Genomic DNA, 27,957 nt, shown 5'->3' with positions numbered 1-27,957 from the left:
GAAAGCAAGAGGGGTCATCGAGGAATCCGGCAGCTCTTGGTCATCACCTGTGGTGCTGGTGAAGAAGAAGAATGGGGACCTGCGTTTCTGCGTGGACTACAGAAGACTGAATGACGTCACCAAGAAGGACTGCTTTCCCCTTCCACAAATTGACGCCACCTTGGACACCCTGGAAGGAGCAGAGTGGTTTTCAACGTTGGATCTCAAGTCAGGATACTGGCAGGTGGCGCTACATCCTGAGGACAAGGAGAAAACGGCATTCTCTACAGGTCAGGGACTATGGCAGTTCACAGTTATGCTGTTCGGCCTCTGCAACGCCCCGGCTTCATTCCAGAGACTAATGGAGTCCGTAATGAGAGGCCTGACATACGACACCTGTTTGCTGTACCTTGATGACGTCATCGTGGTCGGCAAGACCTTCGGCGAACAACTGTCGAATCTGAGGAAAGTGTTCGAGAGACTGCGACAAGCCAGGTTGAAGTTGAACCCGAAGAAACGTCATCTGTTCCAGAAGAAGGTTGGCTACCTGGGGCACGTAGTAGGGACCAACGGAGTGGCCATGGACCAGGAGAAGCTGCAAGCCATCAGAGGATGGCCGAGACCAAGGGACAAGCAGGAGTTGCGCCGATTTCTCGGCCTCTGCACTTACTACAGAAGGTTTGTAGCAGGGTATGCCAACATCGCTAAGCCTCTAACCCAGCTGACCAAGGAGAAACGACAATTCCAATGGACGGACGAGGCGGAGTCATCCTTCCAGTCACTGAAAGAGGCGCTCTGCACTGCTCCTGTACTGGGATACCCCATCCCTGGAAGGAAGTTCACGCTCGACACGGACGCTAGCAATGTAGGCATCGGCGGAGTACTCTCTCAGGAACAGGACGGGCAAGAAAGGGTGATTGCCTACTTCAGCCGAACACTATCCAAGGCTGAAAGAAACTACTGCATCACGCGTAGAGAACTTCTTGCCATTGTGGAAGTTCTGAACCATTTCCACAAATATTTGTATGGCCAGGAATCCCATCCGAGGACAGACCATTCTGCACTTATCTGGCTATTGGGCTTCAGGAATCTGGAGGGGCAGACTGCCCATTGGGTTCAACGTCTGCAGGAGTACAACTTCACCTCCGAAAACCGCCAAGGGAAGAAACATTCCAACGCTGATGCCCTATCACGACGCCCGTGCCTAGATGGCTGCAAACACTGCCTGAAAGTAGAAGAGCGAGATGGCGCCCACGCAGTCCGAGCAATCGCCACCCAGCCGAACCCAGGATGGAATAACGCCGCCATAAGGAGGGAGCAGTTGGAGGACCCAAACATTGAACAGCTACTGCGTGATGTGGAGTCTGGTCAGAGACCAGTGTGGGCCGATATTGCCAACTGTAGCACCACTTACAAGAGCTACTGAGCCCAGTGGGAATCCTTCACTGTCAAGGATGGTATCCTGAAGAGGATTTGGGAGTCAGCCGATGGAAGAACCTGCATAGAACAACTGGTCCTGCCCATGAGCAAGGTGAAGGAAGTGCTGGAGGAGACTCATGCTGGCGTGACTGGAGGCCACCTGGAAACCAACAAGACGCTGGACAATTTAAGGCAGAGGTTCTACTGGCTGCATCAGAGAACCGACATGGAACAATGGTGCCGAAGGTGCGACACATGTGCAGCCAGTCGCGGACCAAGGACACGCAGCAGGGGAGCCATGCAGCAGTACAACGTGGGAGCTCCTTTTGAAAGAATCGCCATCGACGTTGCTGGACCGTTTCCGGTCACGGATCGAGGGAACCGCTACCTGCTAGTAGCCATGGATTACTTCACAAAATGGCCAGAGGTGTACACGATTCCCAACCAAGAGGCTTCGACGGTGGCAGACGCACTACTTGATAACTTCATCTGCCGATTCGGGGTGCCCCGGGAATTGCATAGTGATCAGGGGCGCAACTTCGAATCCAACCTGATGAGAGAATTGTTCGAGCGTCTGGGATGCATAAAACCAGGACCACTCCCTTCCACCCACAGTACAATGGCTTGGTGGAATGCTACATCAAAAACGTGGAAGAGCACCTTCGGAAGGTAGTGTCCAACCATCAGTGAGACTGGGATGCCAGAGTCCCACTGTTCCTCTTGGTCTACAGACCTTCAGTCCACGATACAAGAGGGATAACACCAGCAAACATGGCCTTCGGGAGAGAGCTGCGCCTGCCCTGTGATCTGCTGTTTGGCACGCCACCCAACACCGACCAGCCAGCGACTGACTACATGGCAGACCTGACTGAGAAGTTGAATGGAGTCCATCAGCTGGCTAGAGAGCACCTCAAGATGGTCAGCGACAGGATGAAAGTGCGTTACGACAGACTAGCCAACTCTGCAGGATTCCAGGAGGGCGACCTGGTATGGCTGTATCGACCTACCCGGACCAAAGGAAAATCACCGAAGTTGCAGCGTGTCTGGGATGGACCATACCACGTGGTGACCCAGATCAACAATGTGGTGTATCGCATCCAGCGACAACCCCGAGGGAAGATGATGGTGGTGCATCTGGACCGTCTAGTGGCCTACCAAGGGACTGTCTGGGATGAACAGCCTTAGGAGGGAGCAATGTGGCAACCCTGCTAGAAACTTCTCGTTGCCTTGGGATTCGAGCATGCGTCCGGCAGAAGGGAGGGAGTGTAGGAGGCGCGCTCTGCGGAGCGCAGCGTAGAAAGGAGAGGGGAGACGACGACATGCTGGGCTGCGGCAGAGAGGGGGAAGAAAAGCAACTGCGACTGAGTGGAGAAATCCGGAGAAGTCTTGAGAAGCACCATCCTCGCGGCATCTGTAGAAATTTCCTGGGTCGAAGGTTCGCGAAGCGTGGTTAAACTAATAAAAGCGAGCAGCCTTCGAAGAGAGCCAGTTCAGTTTAGAACAGCGAGTCAGTCTTGTCAAGCAGCAGTGGACGAGCAAGGAAGCCGGCCTTCGAGACCTGGGTTTGACTTGAAGAGGACCGCAACTGTGGCAGCGACCCAGCGAGTGCGGCGTATCCGGAAGTCTTGAGTTCGAGTGCAGTGGACTGTCTCTGGAAGTCTTGGGTTCGACATACTGTGAACTTGAGTGAATGAGTTAGAAGAACTAGCCAAGGCAACGAACTGTGAACTGAGAAGTGACAGTTTTGTTTTGTAAATAGTGCTTTGTGAACATTAGTTGAGATTAGCAGTACATTGTTGTTCTCAATAATCCAAGTGAATTGTCATTGTCGTCTGTGGAGTGCAATAACGAATACTGTGTTGCTGTGTGGAGTGAAATACCCATTGTTAACGGGAGTGTTTAAATTCAGTTATAGAAAGTCATTATTGTTGTGAATAAGAGCAACATTATTGTGTTGAATTAAAAGTCACAATATTAACATGCTTACACTTAAAGTCCTTTCTCTCAATGCTTTTAGGCACAGAAATCTGTCTTGTGCGGCAGTTGTAACTCTCAGCTTACCTGGATGTTGTTCTTCTGGACTACCAAATTCACGATATCGATTCCACATTCTGGATATTATGCTTCTTCCAGTAAGCTTATTCAGAGCCCTCGCTGCGTCAGTTTGTGTTCCCCCGTTTTCAGTTATATCAATTGCTCTAAACATGTCATCGTGGCTTAAATGATGATGCTGAGCATTCATTTCAACTATTTTTTTAATGTTTTACATTTGTGAAGTTACCTGAATTCTCCGTTACAAATGAACTAATCACCCTATCTGACACTCTGAAATAAGAAATTCCAATGTAATAATGTAAATAAAGCATAACACTGGTTGCTATGATGTCTGGTGCATGGATAAATGAATAACTCACTTACGTGTGCCCAATACTTATGTAGTTACTTATTTGGGTTTGGAAAGAATTTTATTAATAAAATCATCTGTTACTTAGACAATTTTGATGTGTGTACATGAGCACTGTAGCCTATCCTTTTCACCTATTTATTATTATTATTATTATTATTATTATTATTATTAGATATTCCATTAAATTAAGGTACTGATTATTTTCCATCTCCCCCTGAATTCATAATTAAAACATCTGTAAATAGGCCGAACTTTCCCCTTTCTTTTAAAAAAAAAAGATATTGATATTGAAGTGTTATGATTTTTACTAACTGATAAGAAACTGCAATCATAATGCATGAGAAGTACAATTTCGCAATTTTTTCTTGCAGATCTTGTAGTGGTTAAAGAAATGTCTATTAGGCCTACTTATTAATCTATAGTGTAGTAAAGTAGTGGCAACATAGACAGTACGAACATATTATTGAACTGACATGGAAAATACGTTAACATCCCTTCGATATAATTACCAGTGTGTTCTTGTATCTTTTGCCAAATTCGTGGTAGCTGTCCAATGCCATTAGCGAGGTTGTTTCTGTTGATATCTCTGATGGACTGGCTCTACTGCACGAAGCACTGATGCAATATCTGGAAACCTCTAGGGTGCTATTCATAGACATTTCGCTAGCCTGCGCTACGAGCGTGCTAAACTATTCCCGGCTATCGACGGGTTACTTGTACAGGATTCACATATCATATCACTAACACCGGTTTATGAATACGAAAAACGTAAGTTCGCTGATCATCCACCGGAAGCCCGCGCTAAGAATGTCTATGAATACGGCCCCTAGTCTCTAAGTGGTTCTTTCAATCGTGGAACCAAGTCGTAGTCACAAGGACTCATGTCAGGGGAATATGGAGGATGTTCCAATACTTCGAAATCCCATCTCTCTAGCAATTCAGCCAGTCACTGCTCCTGCAATATGACATCGAGCATTATCATGCAAGATGAAAAGTGGATTGTCTCTCAGGAAATGTGGAAGTTTGCGCCACATAGCTGGAAGTAGTTGTGTTCTTCAGGATGTGTCACACAGTTTGATGACTGAGTCCAACCTCGATGGATAATTCTTGTACAGTCCAGCAATGATCAACAGCAAGGAGACCTGGCACTAACTCCACTTGTTCATCACAAATGGACGGGCGATCTGTGAGCCACATGTGCCATCTCATTCCAACCCATACGAAATGCAGAGATTGTCCGATACAGTAGTGCCTCGTTGCCATAAGCTTCAAATAACTCTTGATGACATTGGCGTGCATTTCTACCACAGGCTATCTCGATTTTTATCCACGATCGCTGCTCAAGTTTAGTAAACATGCTTTAGAGCAGTTAAAAATAGTGCTCTACATTTAACCACGCACAATAATATTTGTTGTCATAGCAATCAGTTTTATCATTGAATACATCGACAATATCTCCAACTACGATCACCAGTTGTCGCGTATCACATGTAAATGTGCATGACCCATTCCTGGCAGTGTTGCCACTACTTTATTTACAAGCAACAGTAACAAATTCAGGGCCCTGCCATTGGACAAAAAAATAAAATAAATAATAATGCATACAAAAACAGTACATCGGTACTAACAATGGAAAAGTGTTATTCCAGCAACAGGTATGTTTTGTAACTAATTCCTGCTGTAAGTTTAGAGCTTTAAGAAAAAACATTTTTCTAGTGTTAATAATCTACCTAGATAATTTATCATTATTGCTGAAAGAAGCATTTATATAGGATAAAAACAAGACTTTTTCAGTTTTGGCATCAATCAATAATCAAAAAACAGTATAACCGACTACAAGAAAGACATTACATTATATGTACTGGACCATTCAACTTTCTTCATAATTGTCCACTTATTTATTTTTCTGGTAACCCCACACCAGAAAATAATATATATTACCTGCATAGTTGCCTGCTTATGCCCCATGCCCACTTCATCAAGGCAGTCTTGGTACTGTTGCTGTAGCAGTAATAGCTTCTGAGCTTGCAATTTCTTCATTGTAACATTTTTCTGTATTCTAAATGCACTGGCCTGCTTCTCTCTCTCATCTCTAACTTTCAGACGTATATGATTTGCAATATCCTTCGACTGCTGACGAACCTGAAAAAAAATATATTTATCTATTGGATTTTATTTAAATTGCAATATTTTAATGTTTTTTAGACTTAAATTGGTGAAACTCTTACTACATGTCACATTTAATTTCTTGTGATTTTATGTACATCTCTGAGATTCTTTATTTAAGTGATTTTTGTTGCATAGGAATAATAAAAATGGCCAGATCTAAGACAGCAATGAGTAAAGAAAAAAGGCTACAGCGAAAAAGGGAATGTGAAAAAAAAAAGGAGAGAAAGAATGAAGCACAACCCTAAAAAATTACAGCTTTCAAAGTGCAAGAAAATGAAATGCACATTAGAGAGCTAAAGAATCGACCAGAGTTAAAATGTCAAAAGGTATAACTCTTCGGAAGCTCAGAAAACAAAGAAAATCTTGAAAAATTGCTACAAAACACTATAGGACAAAAGAGAAGGTGGAAGAGTGTCTTGGAGAATTATTCATTTGTGCCTTAGAAGAACAGGAGAATTTTCGGTCAAGGAGGCATTGTACACCTAAGGATATGGAGGAAATTATCATTCTTTTCTTTTTATTGAATGAACTCTCCTCAAAAGTATTGTAAGTAAAACAGAAAAGAAAGCATTTAAATCAATCAATCAATGTTCTTCATGTATCCAGCTGTTTGCTGACAACATAAAGTCCACTATAGTCCGCTATAGTCTATTCAGTTGTTGTTTTTCACGAGAAATGAGGGGTATTTTGATCGGTGTTCATTACAGATGCCTGTTGCTAGTAGCCAGAGTTGGGGTGTAGTCAATATATACTGCAGGGCTGTGTCTTCTGCAACTGGTACTGATGATATTAATTTACTTCTGTTGTGTTCCAGATCTTCATCATGATTGTTACACCACAGACAAGTAGGATTATCAGAAATGTGAAATCGGTGTAGGTACAATTGAGTGACAATGTGACCTATTCTGGCTCTTGTTAAAATGTTTGAACATGTCTGGGCAAGTTTTTGTACATTTCCAGGTCATTTGGTTTCTTTTGTACAGACTGTAAAATTTTTCCTTTGTCATAAGAGAGCCAATTGTTGATCCACAAGTTTGTAAAATGAGACTTTACTGAAGCAAAAGCACTGGATAGAGATATCACTTGAAGAGGTCTTGGTTGCAAATTTGTTGCCTGTTTTGCAATATTATCGACTTTCTCGCTTCCAGGTATACCACAATGACTAGGTATCTATTGAAATGTTTTTTCCTTTTGGAGTTATTTTAGTTTACTTAGTTGTTTCTGAATTGGAATAATTCTATGTGCATATAGGTTTGGTACATATTTAATTATATTAAATATAGCCCCCTTGGAGTCAGTAAGTATGCAAATAGATTTTTCAGAAATTTGAGTAACACATTGAAGAGCAGCATCAATAGCTAGCAATTCAGTGTCAAGATTGGAGGAGGATGAACATGGTATGAAATAACTTTCTTGATATTTTGGAATATAACACCCTGCTTCTGATATCCCATTATTAGGATTTAGAGATCCATCTGTATAAATTTGAAGGTGATCCTTATATGTGCTGCAGAGTAGTGCCATGGCATCTAACTTAAGAATGTATGGAGGATCAATTTTGGAATGATTTCCTGGAATTTGTATGCTGTGTTCTGAAATCACCCATTTCCATAGAGGAATTTCGTTCACAACTGGAATTTTAGCAATGAGTATGTCTGTGATATAGATTGGTATTTCTTCGTTTTTATTTTATAGAAATTACACAGGATATCATCTAGCAGTTTGATGAACATCTGAGATCTTGATGAGGCTTGAAATTTTAAATGTATTTTTAGATCCTTCTTAAAAAAAAAAGAACACACACTTTCAGGAAAACATTTATTGGCAACAGGTACAGCAATGTTTCAGCTACTTTTCAACATAGCCACCATCAGAATTGAGACACTTGTCGTATCATAGGATCAACTTTTGTATCCCTCTGTTGTACAACTCTGCTGCCTGTGAATGGAACCAGCATGTGACAGACGTCTTCAGCTTTTCGTCGTTGCCAAAACGCTCACCGGAGGACAGGAATTTCTTGAGGTGCAAGAAAACGTGAAAATCGCTGGGAGCAAGATCAGGACTGTACGGTGGATGATCAAACAACTCCCAGCCAAATTCCGTCAAAACAGCTGCTGTGCGCCGAGCCGTATGTGGACGAGCATTGTCATGGAGGAGCACAACACCTGCAGTAAGCATTCCACGCCTCTTGTTTTGAATGGCACGTCGCAATTTTCGCAGTGTTTCACAGTAACGGTCAGCATTCACTGTTTCACCTCTTGGAAGGAAGTCAATGAGCAGAATGCCCTTCCTGTCCCAGAACACCGTGCACATCACTTTCCGTACCGACAGCGTCTGTTTGAATTTCGTACTGACCAGAGATTCACTATGCCGCCAATGCATTGACTGCTGATTGGTTTCCGGGGTGAAGTGCAAAATCCAAGTCTCATCACCCGTGACGATCCCGTCGAGGAACTCGTCGCCATCATCGTGATACCGTTGCAGAAATGTCAGTGCTGCTCCTAAACGTTGCATTTTGTGTTCGGGTGTCAGGTTTTTTGGCACCCACCTGGCACACACTTTTTTGAACAGCAGGTGCTTAGTGGTAATCTCATGCAACAAGGATCGCGATATCTGCGGAAAATGGCTGCTCAGCTCCGTAATCATGAAGCGACGGTTCTCCATGATGCACTGCTGCACCAGCTCAACATGATCATCACTGATGAGGGACGGTCGACCACTGCGCTCTTCATCATGGACACTTTGACGACCTTCGGAAAACTGCCTACACCAGTGACGCACCATCTGCTTACTCATGATGTTCGGCCCATAGACCTGACAGAGCTGCCGATGAATTTCAATTGGCGCAATGCTTTGTGCATTAAAGAACTTTATCACCGACCGAACCTCGCAGGCGGCGGGAGAAGGAATAAGAGCTTCCGTTTCGGACCACTGCTGCCACGCTACTGGCACCAGCCAGGACCTGTCCGGCTGGCATATGATTGATACATCATAGATCTGTTACGCATGCGCAATTGACACGGCTAATGACGTTTACTTTCAAGGGGAAAAAATCGGGAAACTTACTTTCTGGATGCGCCTCGTATAAATGTAAGACATAAAATAGAAAAAAAAAACACAATACATACAGTAGCGTGCAAACTAATCTGAACAACGTAATTACTTATGCAAAAACACTCAAACGGGATAAAAAAAGGATCTAAGACATACCTCAGTAATCTATGTGGCCTCCCTTGTTCCTAATAACAGATCTGAGACACTTTGGCATGGATTCCACTAATTTCCCACAAATATTCTTCATTTCTTCATCGCGAAACCATACACCAATGAGGGCAGAAATCATCTTCTCCTTTGTAGAACAATCCATTTTTTGCATTCTTCTTTTGCAAATTGACCACAAGTTCTCAATGGGGTTGATGTCGGGTGAGTTGCCTGGCCAGGGGAGTACCTGAATATTCTTCTTGTTGAAGAATTCTGTAGTTTTTCGAGACGTATGGCATGGTGCCAGGTCTTGTTGGAACACACCTCTGCCATCCGGAAATGATTTTTGCAGCTGGGGTACGATTCTGGTTTCCAATAAGTGAATATATTTGTCAGAAGTCATCATTCCCTTGATAGGTATTAATGCTCCAGGCCCTTCATGTGTAAAACAACCCGAAAACATTACTTTAGGGGGGTATTTGGGTGCTTGTTGGAGATGAGCTGCTGTTACTTTTTCGGATCCTTTCCATACGTAAGAAACACAGTGGCCGTGGACCTCCAAATTAGACTCATCGGAAAAAAGTACATTCTTCCAGTCATTCACTGTCCAGTGTTGATGTAATTTTGCCCACATTAAGCGTTTTTTGCACATAGCAGGGGTTAGCAGTTGCTTCTTAATAGGCTTACGAGCCCTTCGTCCAGCTTCCAAAAGCCTACGCCGCACTGTTGTGACGTGAATATTCGCCCCAGTGGTAGCCATTAACTCGGGCGTTAAGTCGACAGCAGTTAGTCTAGGATTTAATTTACTTTTCCTGACTATTAAACGATCATCTGCAGGTGAAGTCCACATTTTCCTTTTTTCTGGGGTGTGATGGATCCAGTCTCCCTGTATCCTTTTATGATCGAATTAACAGTAGCCAAGGACCGATGTGACATTCTGGAGCAATTTGCCTCTGTGTCATAGAAGAATGCTCTGCTAATGTTATAATTTTAGACCGTTTTCGTGGAGTTGTATCCAATTTTGAAGACGACAGAATGTACACAGGATTGCAGTATTAAGTCTTCAACACAACTGAAATGCTTATAAGTACAAAAGACAGGCAAAATGTCACATATTATAAAAAAATAATAACGATAGACCTTCAACAATGAAATTACACGTACTACAGATGTCAATTAAAGCGGTAGAGCAGCTGTGAGGCAAACAATGACAGAAAATGTAAAAATATGTCGTGTTCGGATTAATTTGCACGCTACTGTAGAAAAAGAACATTATCCCTTAATTACCTTATTTGCACAGTGTTAATACTACTCATTACAACACTTATAAATAACTCTTCCCCTTATTTCCTTGGCCAGTTCCATCCTCAGCTGTCGAACTTTTGCCATACATTTTCCCACACTCTCACAGAATTTAGCGTTATTTAATATGTCGTATGTTGCCAGATGCCCCCTGCTAGATGTAATGAAGGACTCTAGCAGGAATTGTTTCCTCAGAGCTTCTGTGGCTTCACACTCTGATAAAATATGGTGTGATGTCTAGCCTCTACCGCAAAGAGGACATATGCTCGCCCCCTCTTCATTGACGATTTTAAGTGCCCTCCAAGCTCCTAGACGAAACCAGGTTAAGCCCAGTCTGCCTTCTCTGCTTCCTCCCAAGAGGTATAACTCGGTTCCCAAATTCATTTTGATCATCGATTGGATATCCAGAGCAACCTTATCCCTACATTCCCCTTCTGTTATTTGCCTGTGAATGGAATACAGCGGAATACGGCTGTATACTAATGCTAGAACCTTGAAGTCCCTTCAGCCTGTGTTAGGGGAAATCTGGGCAAAGCGGATAAGCTAAGAATAAACAACACCACAGGCTATATTTTGGTGATCCCAAAACAAAAACTTCATGACTTTGGTTGTGACACATGTTGTCTATATATCTACAAAACAGCAATACGTTTCTCGTACCTACGGACAGTGATATGATTTGAGAAAGAAAATATAGTTAACTATTTGCTTTGCCCGTGTACCTGGGCAAAGCGAATAATTAACCCGGGCAAAGTGAATATCCCTATAACATTTTCACCTTTCTATTTAATTTCTATTCACTGATAATAAAATTAAATCAACACATAAATGTGATGTTAATGAGTCATATGAGACTATAAGAAATGTTATTACAGCCCTTTACAGCACGTTAGATTAGTACAAAATACAAATTTGAACAAGTCGACGTTTCACTGGCGCTGAAGACTTGGATTTCTTCTGCTTTTCCTCCTGCCCATAAGTTACTTCTCTTTCAACGTTTCTAATTGGTATAGATGTAAGAGCTTTAGAGCGCTGACATTTTCTTCGTTTAACTAGTATCGTTCGAGCATCCACTTTTGGCACTAGTCTAAATCAAAAGAACTGACTTGGGTTCTCCTGCTGATGATGTTGAGGGTTTTGGTGTAACCGGAACTGAAAATCTGAGTGTAATTGATGTATTGAATATTTATTCAATCTCTGTATATGCCGATATCAAAGAGGTGGTTGATTCTGAGTGACTATTAACTGTTTCTTCAGCCGCTGAAGAAGCTGGCAATGCAGAATTTGTTAAATCTGAGCCAGCTGTCGTTTCGCTGATTTCTGTCTCAAGTGGGCAATCTGTAAGTTCATCTGGAGCAAAATCTTCATCAACAAACACATTATGGTTGTATGGCCAGATAGCAGAACCACTGATTGGAAGATTTTATTTCTTCAAGTGCTTTCTTCATGGCTTCTTCAGACCATTTGGCTTGCTCCGTCTTCCTCTTGAAAAATTAAACCATCTGAAAACACATTACGACCTTTTTAAGTAAAAATTAAGATCAGTGTTGCTGATTTATAATTTAATTAGTGTGACTTAATGCATCCACTATGTAAAATGATCTAACATGCTTTATTACAACAGACAAATACATACGAAAATTCAGCTGATACTTATATAGTCAAAAAAGGTGGCAGGGCAAAGCGGATAAGTTATCCACTTTGCACGTAGACGCCACTTCGCTTTTCATTTAAGGTTATACAAATATAAACGTGAATAATCTTCTTCATAAGTACGGCACTTTAGAAGTAATAGCATCGCCTATATATTACTATCACATAACAAAGAGTTTCTGCAGTACTGTATGTTGTACATATATTTCTCTTACCTTGAAATATTTTAAGAAAACAGTCAATTTTCTTCAAATACACACTGACTTCATTTCTCACTAGCTAGAATGATGACAAGTCAGTTCCAGCAGCAAAATCTGGTTGGGATTCTTCCCCAACATAGCAGAAAGCGCTACCTATTGGTGTTTCTGAGAAATAGACATTATTCACTTTGCCCGGTTATTCGTTTTGCCTGGGTCTCCCCTACGTATCCATACTATGCAATACAAAACATTTCCATATTCGATCCAGCGAAAATATACACTTTATTTCTTCGGCAGTCGTGTTCGATCTATAAAATTAAAATATCGACGACATTTACCTGAGTAAAACCTGTTTTCTGGCAAACGCGCTGTATAAAATATAATAGATTTTGAAGGACAGAAACGAAATGGAGCTTTACTATCAGCGCCTGTATGGACACTACACTCTTGGATCGAATATTGTACAAGAATATTTTATTTTAATGTCACTCAAGAATTACTTATATATATATATATATATATATATATATATATATATATATATATATATACACACACACACTAGCTGAAAGTACTCGGCGTTGTCCAGGTTGTCCTTTTTGCTTCTTATTTTTAATTAAACTGGTTGTTAGACATTTCGGAAATCTCAGAAACTCAATTATAGACAACCAAAACTATTTGTCTTTACTAAGATTTCCTCGTCCATAAAGTTGAAGTCTTTACATAGTGTCATTTACATGAATTAATGAACTTCTTAGCCAAATGCCTGAAAGGATTAACTCAATTTAAAACAACTGTAGATCAGGCAGCGAAAGAAAATATTTCATCATGTGCCATACATTCAAATGTTTTTAAATTTGTATGTGTGTGTGTGTGTGTGTGTGTATGTGTGTGTGAGTGTGTTTATTTATTTTGACGTAGTTAAGGCCGTCAGATCTTCTCTTTCACATCACCAGAACAGAAATACAAATAAAATAATAGAAAAAACACACCCCGATCAAATCCTCAACACACAGATCAATTTCAGTACACACACTATTCGACTCCACAATTCAACACCTTCCAACAATAAAACACACCCTCCTAACAGGCAGAGAAGTTCGAGATGACGCCACGATCTAGTAGGCTCTGATGATGGTGCGTGAAGCACTGAAACCGCTGTAAGCCGGACAGATATTTCATATTTAACATGAGTAAGTCCACTAGTTCATCAATTAAGAAAAATGAAACTATAAATAAAATAAAACCAAACGAAAATATATACAGGCTACAGCCAGACAAACTTTAAATGAGTTAGCATTGCTTTGATTTTCATTCTCCATTCTCCGTGAAGTACCCTGGCCTCTCCTACAGCTTTCGCCCAATCTTTCTTGTCCGCAGCACACCTCCAGCATTGCCTTGAAGTTCAGCAAAACAAAAACGCACCCCTAGGCCCACTTAATGTTAACTCAGTGTTCTACAGATCTTATATTTTATCTCTGCCGGTCAGTGACTGTTCAATTTCAAATGGCTTATCTTAGTTGTGGGAGTCAGCGTGTTAAAAATCATTACCTTTTTGCCATCTCCTTTCCTCCTCACCACAAATGTGATGTTGCACAGAAGCAGAGATAAGATCTGTACATTGATCTATGCTGTGCTGACATACATTTCACGTAACTTCATGTCTATGTATGCTGTCACTTAAATTTCAGAGACAGCTAACGATGAATAGGGAATTCCCTTGTTCCCAGTCTGAACCCGTTGGGGTGTCATCGTGAGCCAGAATTTCTCTCTGTATCACTCGTATCAAGGAATCAATATATCCGTATATAATTTAATTTATATTGTAAGATTTTTTACTCCTTCATCGCTGTACGCCTGGTTATATACAAGGCGCATCCAAAAAGTAAGTTTCCCTATTTAAAAAAAAAAAGAACACACACTTTCAGGAAAACATTTATTGGCAACAGGTACAGCAATGTTTCAGCTATTTTTCAACATAGCCACCATCAGAATTGAGACACTTGTCGTATCATGGGATCAACTTTTGTATCCCTCTGTTGTACAACTCTGCCGCCTGTGAATGGAACCAGCATGTGACAGACGTCTTCATCTTTTCGTCGTTGCCAAAATGCTCACTGGAGGACAGGAATTTCTTGAGGTGCAAGAAAACGTGAAAATCGCTGGGAGCAAGATCAGGACTGTACGGTGGATGATCAAACAACTCCCAGCCAAATTCCGTCAAAACAGCTGCTGTGCGCCAAGCCGTATGTGGACGAGCATTGTCATGGAGGAGCACAACACCTGCAGTAAGCATTCCACGCCTCTTGTTTTGAATGGCACGTCGCAATTTTCGCAGTGTTTCACAGTAATGGTCAGCATTCACTGTTTCACCTCTTGGAAGGAAGTCAATGAGCAGAATGCCCTTCCTGTCCCAGAACACCGTGCACATCACTTTCCATACCGACAGCGTCTGTTTGAATTTCGTCCTGACTGCAGATTCACTATGCCGCCAATGCATTGACGGCTGCTTGGTTTCCGGGGTGAAGTGCAAAATCCAAGTCTCATCCCCCGTGACGATCCCGTCGAGGAACTCGTCGCCGTCATCGTAATACCATTGCAGAAATGTCAGTGCTGCTCCTAAACGTTGCATTTTGTGTTGGGGTGTCAGGTTTTTTGGCACCCACCTGGCACACACTTTTTTGAACAGCAGGTGCTTAGTGACAATCTCATGCAACAAGGATCGCGATATCTGCGGAAAATGGCTGCTCAGATGCACTGCCGCACCAGCTCAACACGATCATCATTGATGAGGGACGGTCGCCCACTGCGCTCTTCATCATGGACACTTTGACGACCTTCGGAAAACTGCCTACACCAGCGACACACCATCTGCTTACTCATGATGTTCGACCTATAGACCTGACAGAGCTGCCGATGAATTTCAATTGGCACAATGCTTTGTGCATTAAAGAACTTTATCACCGACCGAACCTCGCAGGCGATGGGAGAAGGAATAAGAGCTTCCATTTCGGACCACTGCTGCCACGCTACTGGCACCAGGCGGGACCTGTCCGGCTGGCATATGATTGATACGTCATAGATCTGTTACGCATGAGCAATTGAGATGGCTAATTACGTTTACTTTCAAGCTGAAAAAATCGGGAAACTTACTTTCTGGATGCGCCTCGTAGTGTCTGATTGGTTGAATGTTATATTCAATTTCTAGGGCAACAGTTGATGTTGTTTTTGGTACTCCCAGGCATAATCTTAAGGCTGAGGTTTGAAGAACAGAAATTTTTTGTAGTTGAGTTGCTGATGCTCCTCCCCATATTTCACATCCATAGGTCAATTTTGATCGTATATAAGCATTATAAAACAGACGCATTGTCGTGATATCTGATCCCCATTTCTTATTAGCTATGATCTTCAAAAGATTTAATTGTGGTAGACACTGCGAAGCAACATTGGTTAAATGTGTTTTCCATAAAAGTTTTTCATCAAAAATTAATCCTAGGATCTCGATTATTCAAATAAATGTGAGGTTTATAATTTTTTAAGCTATATCTTCTTGTGAAGACAGTATATTCAGTTTTTGATTGTGAGATAGATAATTCCATTTGGATGCCCAATTACTGATATTATTTACAGATGTTTGTATAACTCTTAATTATTCGTTTGGATCTTTGTTCGTAGCCCATACTGTAACATCATCTGCATAAATGCTTATTTTTACCTGAGGTGGAACAACATCAGGTAAGTCATGTAACATTATATTAAATAAATTTGAGTTTAAAACAGAACCTTGAGGTATACCACCTGTAATTTTTTAGGGATAAAGATAAATGATTATTTACTGAGGTTTGAATTGTTCGTTCATTAAGAAACGAATGTAGAAATCTTAGCATTCTGCCTTTGATACTATGTTTCATAGATTGTAATAAAATGGATCTGTGTGGAGTATTATCAAAAGCAGCTTCAAAGTCTATCATTACAGCTAAGGTGGTCTTCTTTTCTGTGAAACCTTTATAAATTTCTTGAGCAAAATATAATAGAGCTTCAGTTGTGCCACATGATGGTCTAAAGCCAAACTGATATGGGCTTAAAAGATTGAAAGTTTCAAGTCTCCAGGTTAATCTTCTGTGAACAATGCGTTCCAGTAATTTAGAAATGCAGGAAGTTTTAGGATAAAAGCCTGTTTTCCAAATATTATTGAAGAGATGAAGAATTTCTTGCCTAATTTTATAGAGGAATTTAATAACATGCTGTTATGGATTTCATCCTCTCCTGTAGAAGAAAGCAAATCGTAAAAAATATTGGGGAAACTAATTTTCCTGCACAAATTGCACCAATTGAAAAATATAATAATTATCATTCACAATAAATATTTTATGGATTCTAAAAATATGTTTATCAATCTAGAAATATTGGCTGGGCCCAACCCCAACTGCGATCTTATCCGCCACAAGTGTCACTATGGATTTTTCAAATGAAAAATCTCAGACCTGACCAGGACTCGAACCTGGGCTGCCTGCATGACAGGCTGAAGGTCTCACCACTCAGCCACCGCAGAGGGTTACATATCCCCTTAAAAATGCATGTGCTGTGTTTTTATCTGTCTGCGCTACCAGATGTTTGTTTTTTTTTTTTAAACATAATTCATAGTACTGAATCTGTCATATTGAATTCGCATAAATTTTATTATTCGTAATTTTCGTCTCGAAAACTCCTGTGATATCAAATTTAATTTCTCACCCACTTTTGTTCCACTCTACCATTTCAGGGATAAATTCAGATAAAATAGTACCATATTCGTATTCTGTGATCCCAAAGTTCCCCAGATATCGACTTTCGTCGAGATCGGATGACATGAGATTGCTCACTCACTCCTGCCTTTTCACCAGTACCTTAGGAGATGGTATTTAAAAATCTAAGAATGTTTAACCAAAATTGTAGAGAGTAACATTCATTTTAAATTTTAAGTCTCTACACCGGCTACTTAATTCAAAATAACTTACTTTAGTGAATTTTTAAAACCGTCAAATACTTTCTCTCTCCTCTCTGCCCCATTAGGGGATAAAAATCTCCCAAAAGTTATTTGAAGAGGGTACATGAAGTTGATTTTTTTTTTACATTTCTTATGTTTTAGAAACAATTCTGAGAGACAAGTAGTCTAACTTAATTTTATAAAGGGGACTTTGTTTTAAATTTGAAGGCTGCATGTCTGCTGGTTCAAAAAAAAATATCAGTATAATTATTTTGATCATTACTACCTCCCATTTTCCATTCCTTAATGTTCATATTTCTTAAAACTCGGTCTTATCTTTTGACTAAAGATTAACAGAAGCTACACATAGGGTTTAAGTTAAAGGGATTTAAGGTGATAAGTCAGTCAGTCTGTTGATTATAGAATGGTCTTTTTTTTTTTATTATTTAGGTTGTCGTTATACTTTATAGTAACGAGGAAAAGTTTATGCAAGGGCAACTGAAATCATCTCGAAAACTGTGTGTTGGGAACTGGTCCGTTTTCATAAGCATGCAAACATTATAGACTACTGTAGTTCTATAGTTATCTAGTATATGTACAAAGTTTCTGGAGATGACTATCCATCGAGTCCACTTGGATATGTTTACTCTTATGTCCCACCCATTGCTTGTGACAGAGATATCAGCCGACTTTGCAGCAGTGAGCAACTCGCTCTGGAGTTCAAATTAACAAAATCCATCTATCAAAATCCCTGGCTCCCACTGTACTACACAAAGTTGCGACCTGAAGACATCCAAGAAATGTCATCATGCACATAAAAGTTCTTCAGTAAGTTATTTGTGTCAGCATTCCTGTCATTAGCGACATATGGAGTATGTGGGACATTGGAAATTGCAAGCTGAGACACAGGACGACTTTTTTTGCCTTTCTTGTGCTTGCTGCAAGGCTGCACTACACACGTTTTACTATTTTCCAAAGGCTCCTTACTTCTGTACTTGTTGACAGACTGCTGTGAATGAACTGGAGTTTTCAGAAGAGTTCTTGTTGATGCTTGTGCTTCATGACTATAAACTCTCTTTTCCTGATACCTTGCCTGTGCTACTCTGTGAGATGTCTTCAGATGTTTTATTTTCCTGGAGTTCACACTCGTTTTTGTTTTTCTTTTTCTGTCCTCCCTATCAGCATCATGGAAACCAGCAGCATTTTTTTCTTTTCCTCCAAAGCAGTGTTCTTTCTGCTCCACTTAAGGGCATGGTTATTGCTTGTAATGAACCTTTAAAATATCTGAAATTAATACTGATATCATATTTATACAGAAGTTCATCCTGGCAATGCCTACAATGCCTATGTCTGTCTCCTCATTCTTAAATGATTCCGTAATGCTGATTCTGTGTCATACAAGTGATTCTGTGACATCACTACAGCAGCATGAATGATTGAAATTTCTCCTTGCTAATCTGTGTAGCTTTGTTTATCATGCAAACTTACATTTAAATTCATAATATTATTGCTCTGCACCTAAAAATCGCTCCACTGTTATTACTTTTGCATAATTTTGTCACGGAATCAGTGTATAGGTGCTAGGCCTACAATACTTTGTAGTCATAGGCCTATATAAAATTCTATAGTTGATGCTCTACTGTGTTTTGCCTATAAATTCCTTCTTTAATATAGCCTATATGTACTTTCAAAATATATCAGTTTAAGGTAATGGACATACCTATGTGTACACAAAGATTTGGTTGTGTAAATGTCAATTAATTCTGTAGAGTCATAAGGCCTTGAGAACCATTTTGAACTGTAGTGTTGTCAAGTGGAAAAAATACTGACAAAAGACTAGGCAACCTGTACGGGGGCAACAATATATGCAACCATTTTAAATGTCAACATGGTTTTATATTTTGGGTGTAAGGTTGACTTTTTCATGGAATTACCATTTACGAAAGCATTCCTTTCTTCACTATGGTTCAGAGCATCTACCTATGTAAGGCATACCAAACGCTTGTAATCTTACAGACTCAGGAACAAAATTTGGACCACCTGAATTTCCCAAGTTCCAGGTGAGTTGTTTGTTTTTGAGTCTGTTCAAACCAAACCTAACTTGTCACTGATCGCCTATTTTTCTTGTCAGATATTGGTGGCACAGCGACACCAATTTCTTTCTTTCTTTTTTTTTTTTTTAGTAGGTTACTTTATGATGCTTTATCAACATTTTTGGTTATTTAGCGTCTGGATGAGATGAAAGTGATAATGCCAGTGAAATGAGACCAGGGTTCAACACTGAAAGTTACCCAGCATTTGCTCATATTGGGTTGAGGGGAAAACCCCGGAAAAAAAACTCAACTAGGTAACTTGCCCCGACCGGGAATCGAACCCGGGCCACCTGGTTTCGCGGCCAGACGCCACTAGCCGTTACTCTACAGGTGTGGACGCGATACCGATTTCAAGGGTCCTCTGCTGGATATACTTACTCGGAACTACGAGGGGGATCCAGGAAATAACGACCGTTCGCGCATACCCGCCATGCAGCTGACTCCCCTTCCTTGTTTGAAGGTCAACTGACTTCCTTAACATGTGTTCTCATAATGTTGTGAGTACTGGTTGCAACAAGTAGCCATTGTTAATTTTGTGTTACTTCAAAATGAACGACGTGATTGATAATCCCGCCGACTGTGAGGTGAGGAGTGTGATTCGATTTTTGAATGCCCGACATGAAAGAAATGTGAGAAAATGGTGCGAAATGTTCAACAATGGGCGAACAAATGTCCACGATGAAACTCGACCCAGACGCCCATCACTCATCACAGAAGACCTGAAGACTAAAGTGAACGACAGAATCTTGCAAGACAGACGCACATCACTCGACAAATTGCATATTGCCTTTCCTGACATTTCTCGTTCTTTGCTTGGTGAAATTGTGTCGCAACATCTTGGCTACCACAAAATCTGTGCACGATGGGTTCCACGGCAACTGAGTGACCAACACAAAACTCACAGAATGGCCTCAGCATTGACATTCTTGATGTGATATCACACAGATGGAGACGCCTTTCTTGATCAGATTGTGACTGGTGATGAGACCTGGGTGTCTCACAACACCCCAGAGACCAAGCGCCAATCACGTCAGTGGCATCATCCCTCATCACCCAAGAAACCGAGAAAATTCAAACAGACTCTCTCAACACAAAAAGTCATGGCTACTGTCTTTTGGGATCGCAAAGGTGTTCTTTTGCTGGATTTCATGCCAAAAGGCACTACAATCAATGCAAATCGTTATTGTGAGACTTTACGAAAACTACGGTGAGCCATCCAAAACAAGAGGCGAGGAATGCTTTCGAGAGGAGTTGTGCTTCTTCACGACAATGCCTGCCCGCACACTGCTGCTTCAACTCGAGAATTGCTGGATTAATTCGGTTGGGAAATCTTTGATCATCCGCCCTATAGTCCAGACCTTGCTCCTAGAGATTTTCACCTTTTCACTAAGCTGAAAGACTTTCTAGTTGGTACACGTTTTGGAAGTGATGAAGAGTTGAAGAAGACAGTGAACACCTGGCTTAATGAACTGGCGGCAGAGGAGTATAGCATGGGAATTCTAAAGCTAGTAAACAGTGAACAGATACGACAAATGTTTAAATGTAGGTGGTGATTATGTAGAGAAGTAAAGGAAGCTTCAGTTATGTAACAGACTTTGTTTTTTCAAATAAATATATATTTTTTTAATTATTGCAACAAAACGGTCGTTATTTCCTGGATCCCCCTCGTATAACTGAGATATATTACGGACAAATATAAATGTGCGAGATGTTTATTAACTGTAATTTTGGAAATATAATGCATTAAACAAGATAATATTTTCTTAACCCATTATATCCCAGTGTCCTATTTAGAGGACAGTAGCTTATTTATTTTTTTTAGCAATCACAATATCCTAATTATGTTAATTGTGTGTGTCATGTTACAAACTGAACTGTTTTGATGTACAAAATAATATTTTGGACTTGGTTTCTATTACAATTTTATTTTATTTTATATTTTTTCTTCACTCTACACAATTGTAATTCATATAATCATATATTATAGCCTATCACTGCCAATATCATCCGAGATTTTGGTAATGTAATTATTGTTTTGTGAATATATATAGCAGACAGTTTAGTGTTTCAATCTGATATATAATCGTTATCATCAACAATGCTAGCTGACTTTGACAACAATGCAAATATTGGTGTCCTCTAAATAGGGCGCTGGGATGAAGTGTAATATAATATAGGGGAGAGTCGGGTAGTATCGGACAACGGGTAATATCGGACAGTGAGTTTCTTTCATCTACCACACGATGATAGTACCTGATTGACATGGTTACGTTTCAGTGATGTCGCATAGAGAAACGTAACCATGTCATTCAGGTACTACTATATGGTGGTAGGTGAAAGAAATGCACTGTCCGATACTACCCGACTCTCCCCTAACACTCCTCTGTGCATGACGGCATTCCGTTTGTTACGAACATATGACTACCCAGTATTTAGTGATATCAGATAATTTTTTTTAAATTGAGTTATTTTACGACACTGTATCAACATGTAGGTTATTTAGCGTCTGAATGAAATGAAGGTGATAATGCCGGTGAAATGATTCCGGGGTCCAGCACCGAAAGTTACCCAGCATTTGCTCGTATTGGGTTAAGGAAAACCCCAGAAAAAACCTCAACCAGGTAACTTGCCCCGACCGGGATTCGAACCCGGGCACCTAGTTTCGCTGCCAGACGCGACAGGTATGGACATATGAGATATTATTATTACTATTCCGTCCAGAGTGGTATCAGAGTGAGTAAGCACTGCTTCCGACGGCCAATGTACCTTGTGTGATGCTGATTCAGATTCCAAGTTAGACTTCTCACAAAGATGATAAATACTTCACTTCAGCAGTTCGGGATTTTTTAGGAATTTCTGTCTGTGGATGAAATGATGTGAGGTACTATTGGCATCACAGTCTGAAACAGTTCATTCGTGGGAAGCCAATCAGATTTGGGTACAATTATGGGCTCTTCGTGGAACCAGTGAGTACTGCTTCAATTTGGACCTATATTGTGGAAAGAATGCTGTGGAAAATGAAAAAGATGACTTGTTGTTGAATCGAGAGTGATTCTGAATATGCTCGACTGTGTTGAACACTCAAATAGTTATACTGTGCTCTTTGATAACTATTTCACAAATCATGATATCCCTATTCATCTTCAAAGTTAGGATACAGAGCAACAGGAACTGTAAGAGAGAGCCTTACTGAAGAATGTCCACTACGGAACAGCAAGGAATTGAAGAAGCAAGATCGAGGTACATTTTACTATCAGTATGGAGGAAATAGGTCCCGCGATGTGGTCTAAGGCATCCTGCTTAGGACTCGCATTACGGAATGCGCGCTGGTTCGAGTCCTCATGGGGGAAGAAATTTTCTCATGAAATTTCGGCCAGTGTATGGGACCGGTGCCCACCCAGCATCGTAATGCACTTGGGGAGCTACGATAGGTAGCGAAAATCCAGTTTCGCAAACCAGCTATAACGGATAGGGGGATCATCGTGCTAAACACACGATACCTCCATTCTGCTTGGATGATCGTCCACCTCTGCTTCGGCATGTGGACGTGAGGCCAGCAGGCAGCTGGTCGGTCTTGGCCCTTCATGGGCTATAGCGCCATGGAGTTTTTTGGATGACCGAAATAGAGAAGTACTTTTCGTCCGGTGAAATGACAACAAGTATGTCACTATTTCCACAAATTATCACACCATAAATCTCGGCGTACTGAAGAATACAATTCCCACATGGAGGTGTTGAGCATCATGATTGGCTGGTAGGAAAATACGTAATTGGTGTCCCAAGAAAGAAATATTACTGGTCCATATTTTCAAAATTGATAGACATGGCATTGGTGAATGCATGGCTCCTATATAGACATGCACATGGGGCAAATGCACTGGATCTTCTAAATTTCAGATGTGCAGTGACAATGTCCTATCTCAAATTTGACACAAGCAGGAAGCAACTATGGCGACATCTGCATCACGATCTAAGAGTTGTCCTGATGTCAGGATGGATGGAGTTGGACACATCATTGTCCGAAGAAAGGAAGAGATAAGATACGCACGAAATGGCTGTGGAGGAAAACCGAAGTCATACTGTGTGAAATGTAACGTCACACCACAGTCTACTATATACAGTCACGAAGCTTGAGTTTTGAGGGTGCTAGAAACAATAGACTGTGACGGTACTATTTTGCATTGCCTGTAATGAGGCGATATTAGCGATCCTAGTGCTGAACAACTATCTAATGTTTGCATATTTACTACTATTGAGCTTCGCGACTGTATATACTAGACTGTGGTCACACTGTGTATGCAATGTTTTGCATCATTTCATAAAATATGACTGTATCAGCCAAATTTAGTAATGGATTTTTGCTATTTCACGAGATATGACTGCATCAGGCAAATTTGGTTCTTATGATTACAGTAGATCCCAGCGTCCTATTTCGAGGACAGCTATTTTCTCTGAAACCAGGCATCTCAAAATATTTTGTATGATAGGTATGTGTTCTGCTGGGCTTTCTTATGTGTTTCCAATAAATAAAAGATCAAAATGTAGAAAAAAATAATTTGGGACTTAATGGGTTAATTTGTGTGTGTATTTGTGAAGTTATTTCATCTCTGTTTCATTTGATCAGTTAAGAAACGCAACACAAATCAGATACAGATTTAACTTATGTGGTGTGTAGCGAGATCGAAGATTCACTAATATTAATATAACAACATATAATCGTTTATCAGTTTCTCTGTGTTCTTCATTTAAGTTGTACACAAGTTTTTCTACATAGGATGCATACTCTGAACATTTATAAAATAAAGGACTGGTAAACATTGCAAATTGTGCGTAACATTCGGCGAAGGTTTGCAAGTGCTTATAATTACCTGTTCCAGTCGTAATCTTCGGCGTCTATTTATTTCGTTCTTTTTCAAATTTTCATAATCCGCAGTTAACATCATCCCCTTTCGAATGCTCGCGGGACTACCGTGGACAGAGATGTGCATTGACATCGTTTAAAAAGTTGCCTGATCACTAACACATTAATATTTACGCGCAGTAACTATGGTCTTAAAGTTCCTATTCATAAAGACGACTTCAATTAATCTTCATCAATAAAATAACCAATATTTAACTGGCTTGCGAAGTTTAAACTTGAAAACTGAGATTACTGTGAAATGTTGGTTACCATGTGTACTTATTAATGCCAACATAATAAAATTAAATTGTAATCATGAGTTTTCTTCCCGATCACAGTGTAATCAGGGGTTTCCTCATCTGCCACGAATACACATTAATACAATCATGTCCGAATTATTCTGTTATGAAAAGAGTAAATGAAAATGTACTCTAAATTTCTCATGCAGTTACAGAGCCTTGCGTCAGTATAATGAACCCAAAGACGTTGTAGTTATATATCATGAACCACTCAATTTTTTTTGCATATTTTCAAAGAAAATTATCTCACCCCGGTTCTATTATGGCCCTATATCTTTAATAAAACGAAATTAACAATCTTGACGACCGAATTAAATACTGATTAATATTTTAGTGTTATTTACATATGTTTGGAGTACTCTGTCGTTGATGTTTTGATGTCATGACTTGGAGACTTAACTTTTCAGAAGTTGGATATATGCGGTCATTGCCACCGGTTGTCCTTGGTACGTTAATACCGCATGTGTAATTTTATTGGTATAGTTCAAAGCGTTATTTTTTAAGTTACTGGAAGAAGTCATAGATTTTCTTTGCAACAGAAAGTCTCATGTCACTATAATCTATTTTGATGACGGTGACAATGAGTTTCTCTAGCGACGAAGTCAATTTTTTAGTTTATCGATATTTGCAAGAATCAGGTAATCATTTTTTTCTGACTTATTCAGAATTGTGTTGTAGAAACTCCTTGTTACATTTACTTACATGTCGTAAAATAACTGAATTACTTTATACTACAATGTTATATCAGTATTATATATAGGCGTAAATTCAGTTTTATCGATTTTGTAACAGGCCACAATCTATTTCCTCTATAGGCCTATTAGGTTATGTCTAATCCTGTATTATTTTTCAGGCTTCCAACATTCGGCCTATACTTTCGGCATTGAATCCCACATTTCACAGTCCAACATAAATGGAGCGCTGGTACCTCCTGCAGCCCTGCTTAGTATACTTCAGAAGGGGTTGCAGTATACTGAAGCGGAAATTAGCATTGGAGAAGTACGCATGCATTACTAACGTTCATGTTCAAGAATACTTTTATTAAAGTCTTAATTATATGTAGTTTGTATGAATCTTAAAGAGCAGATCGCCAGTAGGGGAAGTTATCCCCACTCTCGCCCCACGGCAGCTGCTCTCTCTGTCTACCGTGTACCCCCCTTACTCCGGTGCTCACTGCCTATGTCAGCCAAAATGGAATTTGCATTCGACACTCACGTATGTTACATAACACAATAGAATGTGATAACTTAACACAACATGTTCCCGGCATTCAGCTGGGATATTTTCGTGAATCAGCAGTACTGGTATGTCAGTAGAAGTAGCTTAATCATCGTAAGTCAGGAGTTACTGAACCAAGTTCCAGTCCTTACTGAACGACTCACACAATGTGTAATTGCACTGCCCTGCCCGAAACAATGCCACGTACACCATCATTAATATTTTTGTTGTTGCTAGTTTCATGTTTTTCCACAGGTGGGACACTCTAATGACTAGAAAGTAGTCCATGCTCCTCACAATACCTTATCGTGTCCTGTGTTAAATTCTCCTTACTCAATTTCAGAAAGAAGTAGACTTTTCAATACGACTCATGTTATAACACATGCTTCCATCTGTACTCAAAGCTGGACACAGTCACCGTAAAGCTCTACGAGCGCGTGTTTTCACTTTTCAGTGATGCTACTCCCGCAATAAAAACACCCCCACCAAGAGAAGTCACAAGCCCCTTTCTACCCATGCCATTCAGTCATTGACCACAATGAACCCTTGGACGTACCTGCAAGATATAGGCCCTGCTAACACGTGGCCTACATGGCTAAGAAGGCTATTCTGGACCAAAAACGTATCAAACTGCCCTTTTCAGGGCAACAGAATACCTCCAAAGACATGTGTAATGTCACACATTACATTTCTGTAATACATTACGGTACCTCCATTGAACATAAGTAGATTCATTTTTCCCTCTCCAAGCAACTAACTTCGTAGCTGACTGGTCTAAAGCATTGTCGATAGTGTGCGTGTATTTAGTAGGAAAATTTGACATATTGAAGCAAAGAAATAAGAAGAAAAAAAGAAGAGAGATTGAGTGTGGAAGGGAGACACGTCAAAGTTTTCGTTTTGCTTCGTAGATGGCTTTCAGTTCCACTTTTGCCACCTAGGTTTTTTTTTTCCTTCACATTCAGCAATTTATTGATAAAGTTCCAAAACAAATATGTTTTCTGCCTTTTCATATTTAGTGTAAATTCAAATAATAATGCACAAATATTGTTCATGTCCAGCTGTCAAAACAATTGGGCACAGAGACATTAGTGTAGATTTTAGGAAGTCAGAGGTTGTGGAAAAGTGCATATTATTCACTTAAAAAAGATTTTGGTGTTCTGTGTTTCTTGTAGAAATTTGCATTGTATTGGCCAAGACGCTTGATGAATGGATTTTCACTTGAATTTGCACTGTTATAAAACTTCTTAACGTGTTCACGTAATGAGTCTTTCAGAAATGTCATGTCCAAATCAAAATGTAATTGTGCATTTGTTGTGTACCAGTCTGAATTATGCATTATTCGGAGCACTTTATTTTGATCAATTTGAAGAGGTTGAAAGACTGTTTTTGGAATATAACACCAAGCTGGGGCAATGTAAATTAGGATCGGTAAAATCAGCATTTTGTAGAGCATAATTTTTCTTTTTAGAGTGAGAACAGGAGATTTGAACAGGGGGTAAAGATGAGATATTCTAAGAGAGCTTTTGTTACAGATTTTATGTGCTTGTGCCATAACAATTTGTTATCAAGAGTAATACCAAGATATTTTACATGGTCACTGTATTGAATTTCTTGATTGCGTATTTTTATTTTGTCACGAGGTCTTTTTAAACACTTGGAGAAAATTATTGACTGACATTTTTCTGGATTTAAAGAAATACGCCATTCTTTAAGCCATTCTTCTTATAGAAGTACATGGTTTTGAACTGCAGAGACAGCATATTGAGGACTGAATTTAACACTATATATAACTTTGTCATCAGCATACAGAAGTGTTTTAGTTTTGAGAGTAGTCTGAATGTCTGAAGTGTAGAGACAGTACAATATAGGATCAAGTACAGAGCCTTGTGGAACTCCAGCTTCTGCTATATAAGTGGAAGATAGTTGGCCATTTATGAGGACTTGAAAAGATCTCTTTTCTAAGTAGCTAGCTAGAAGGTGAGTTAATGAGCGAGGCAGAAATTTATCAAGTTTATACAGCAGACCTAAATGCCAAACTTTATAAAAATGCCTTAGAAACGTCCAAAAAGATGGCTGTTGTGTAGAATTTGTTGTTAAAGCCTTTGATTATGTCTTCTACGAGAGAGACTACATTATGAGTTACTGATCTTC

At 40.1% G+C, this 27,957-nt stretch overlaps 2 protein-coding genes across 2 annotated transcripts in view; one reads left to right on the top strand and one right to left on the bottom strand.

The window, feature by feature from the left end:
- The window catches only part of LOC138705013 (uro-adherence factor A-like), a 134,266-nt gene extending 109,415 nt beyond the window's left edge, over positions 1–24,851 (bottom strand). Inside the window, exons 1-2 of the mRNA XM_069833552.1 lie at positions 24,258–24,851; positions 5,747–5,947 (exon numbers count right to left, since the gene is read on the bottom strand). Coding sequence (XP_069689653.1) covers positions 5,747–5,947; positions 24,258–24,383 — 327 coding nt within the window. The 5' untranslated portion in view covers positions 24,384–24,851. The remainder of the gene's footprint in view (positions 1–5,746; positions 5,948–24,257) is intronic.
- A 163-nt stretch (positions 24,852–25,014) lies between these two features.
- Positions 25,015–27,957, top strand: part of ebi (transducin beta like ebi) — a 67,722-nt gene continuing 64,779 nt past the window's right edge. The window contains exons 1-2 of the mRNA XM_069833555.1: positions 25,015–25,226; positions 25,442–25,587. Of these exons, the coding sequence (XP_069689656.1) occupies positions 25,157–25,226; positions 25,442–25,587 (216 nt within the window). The 5' untranslated portion in view covers positions 25,015–25,156. The remainder of the gene's footprint in view (positions 25,227–25,441; positions 25,588–27,957) is intronic.

Source organism: Periplaneta americana, chromosome 8, assembly GCF_040183065.1.
Source record: "Periplaneta americana isolate PAMFEO1 chromosome 8, P.americana_PAMFEO1_priV1, whole genome shotgun sequence".
Classification (NCBI taxonomy): Eukaryota; Metazoa; Arthropoda; class Insecta; order Blattodea; family Blattidae; genus Periplaneta; species Periplaneta americana.
Note: the sequence above shows the minus strand (reverse complement) of the source record. Positions and strands in the feature narration are given on the sequence as shown.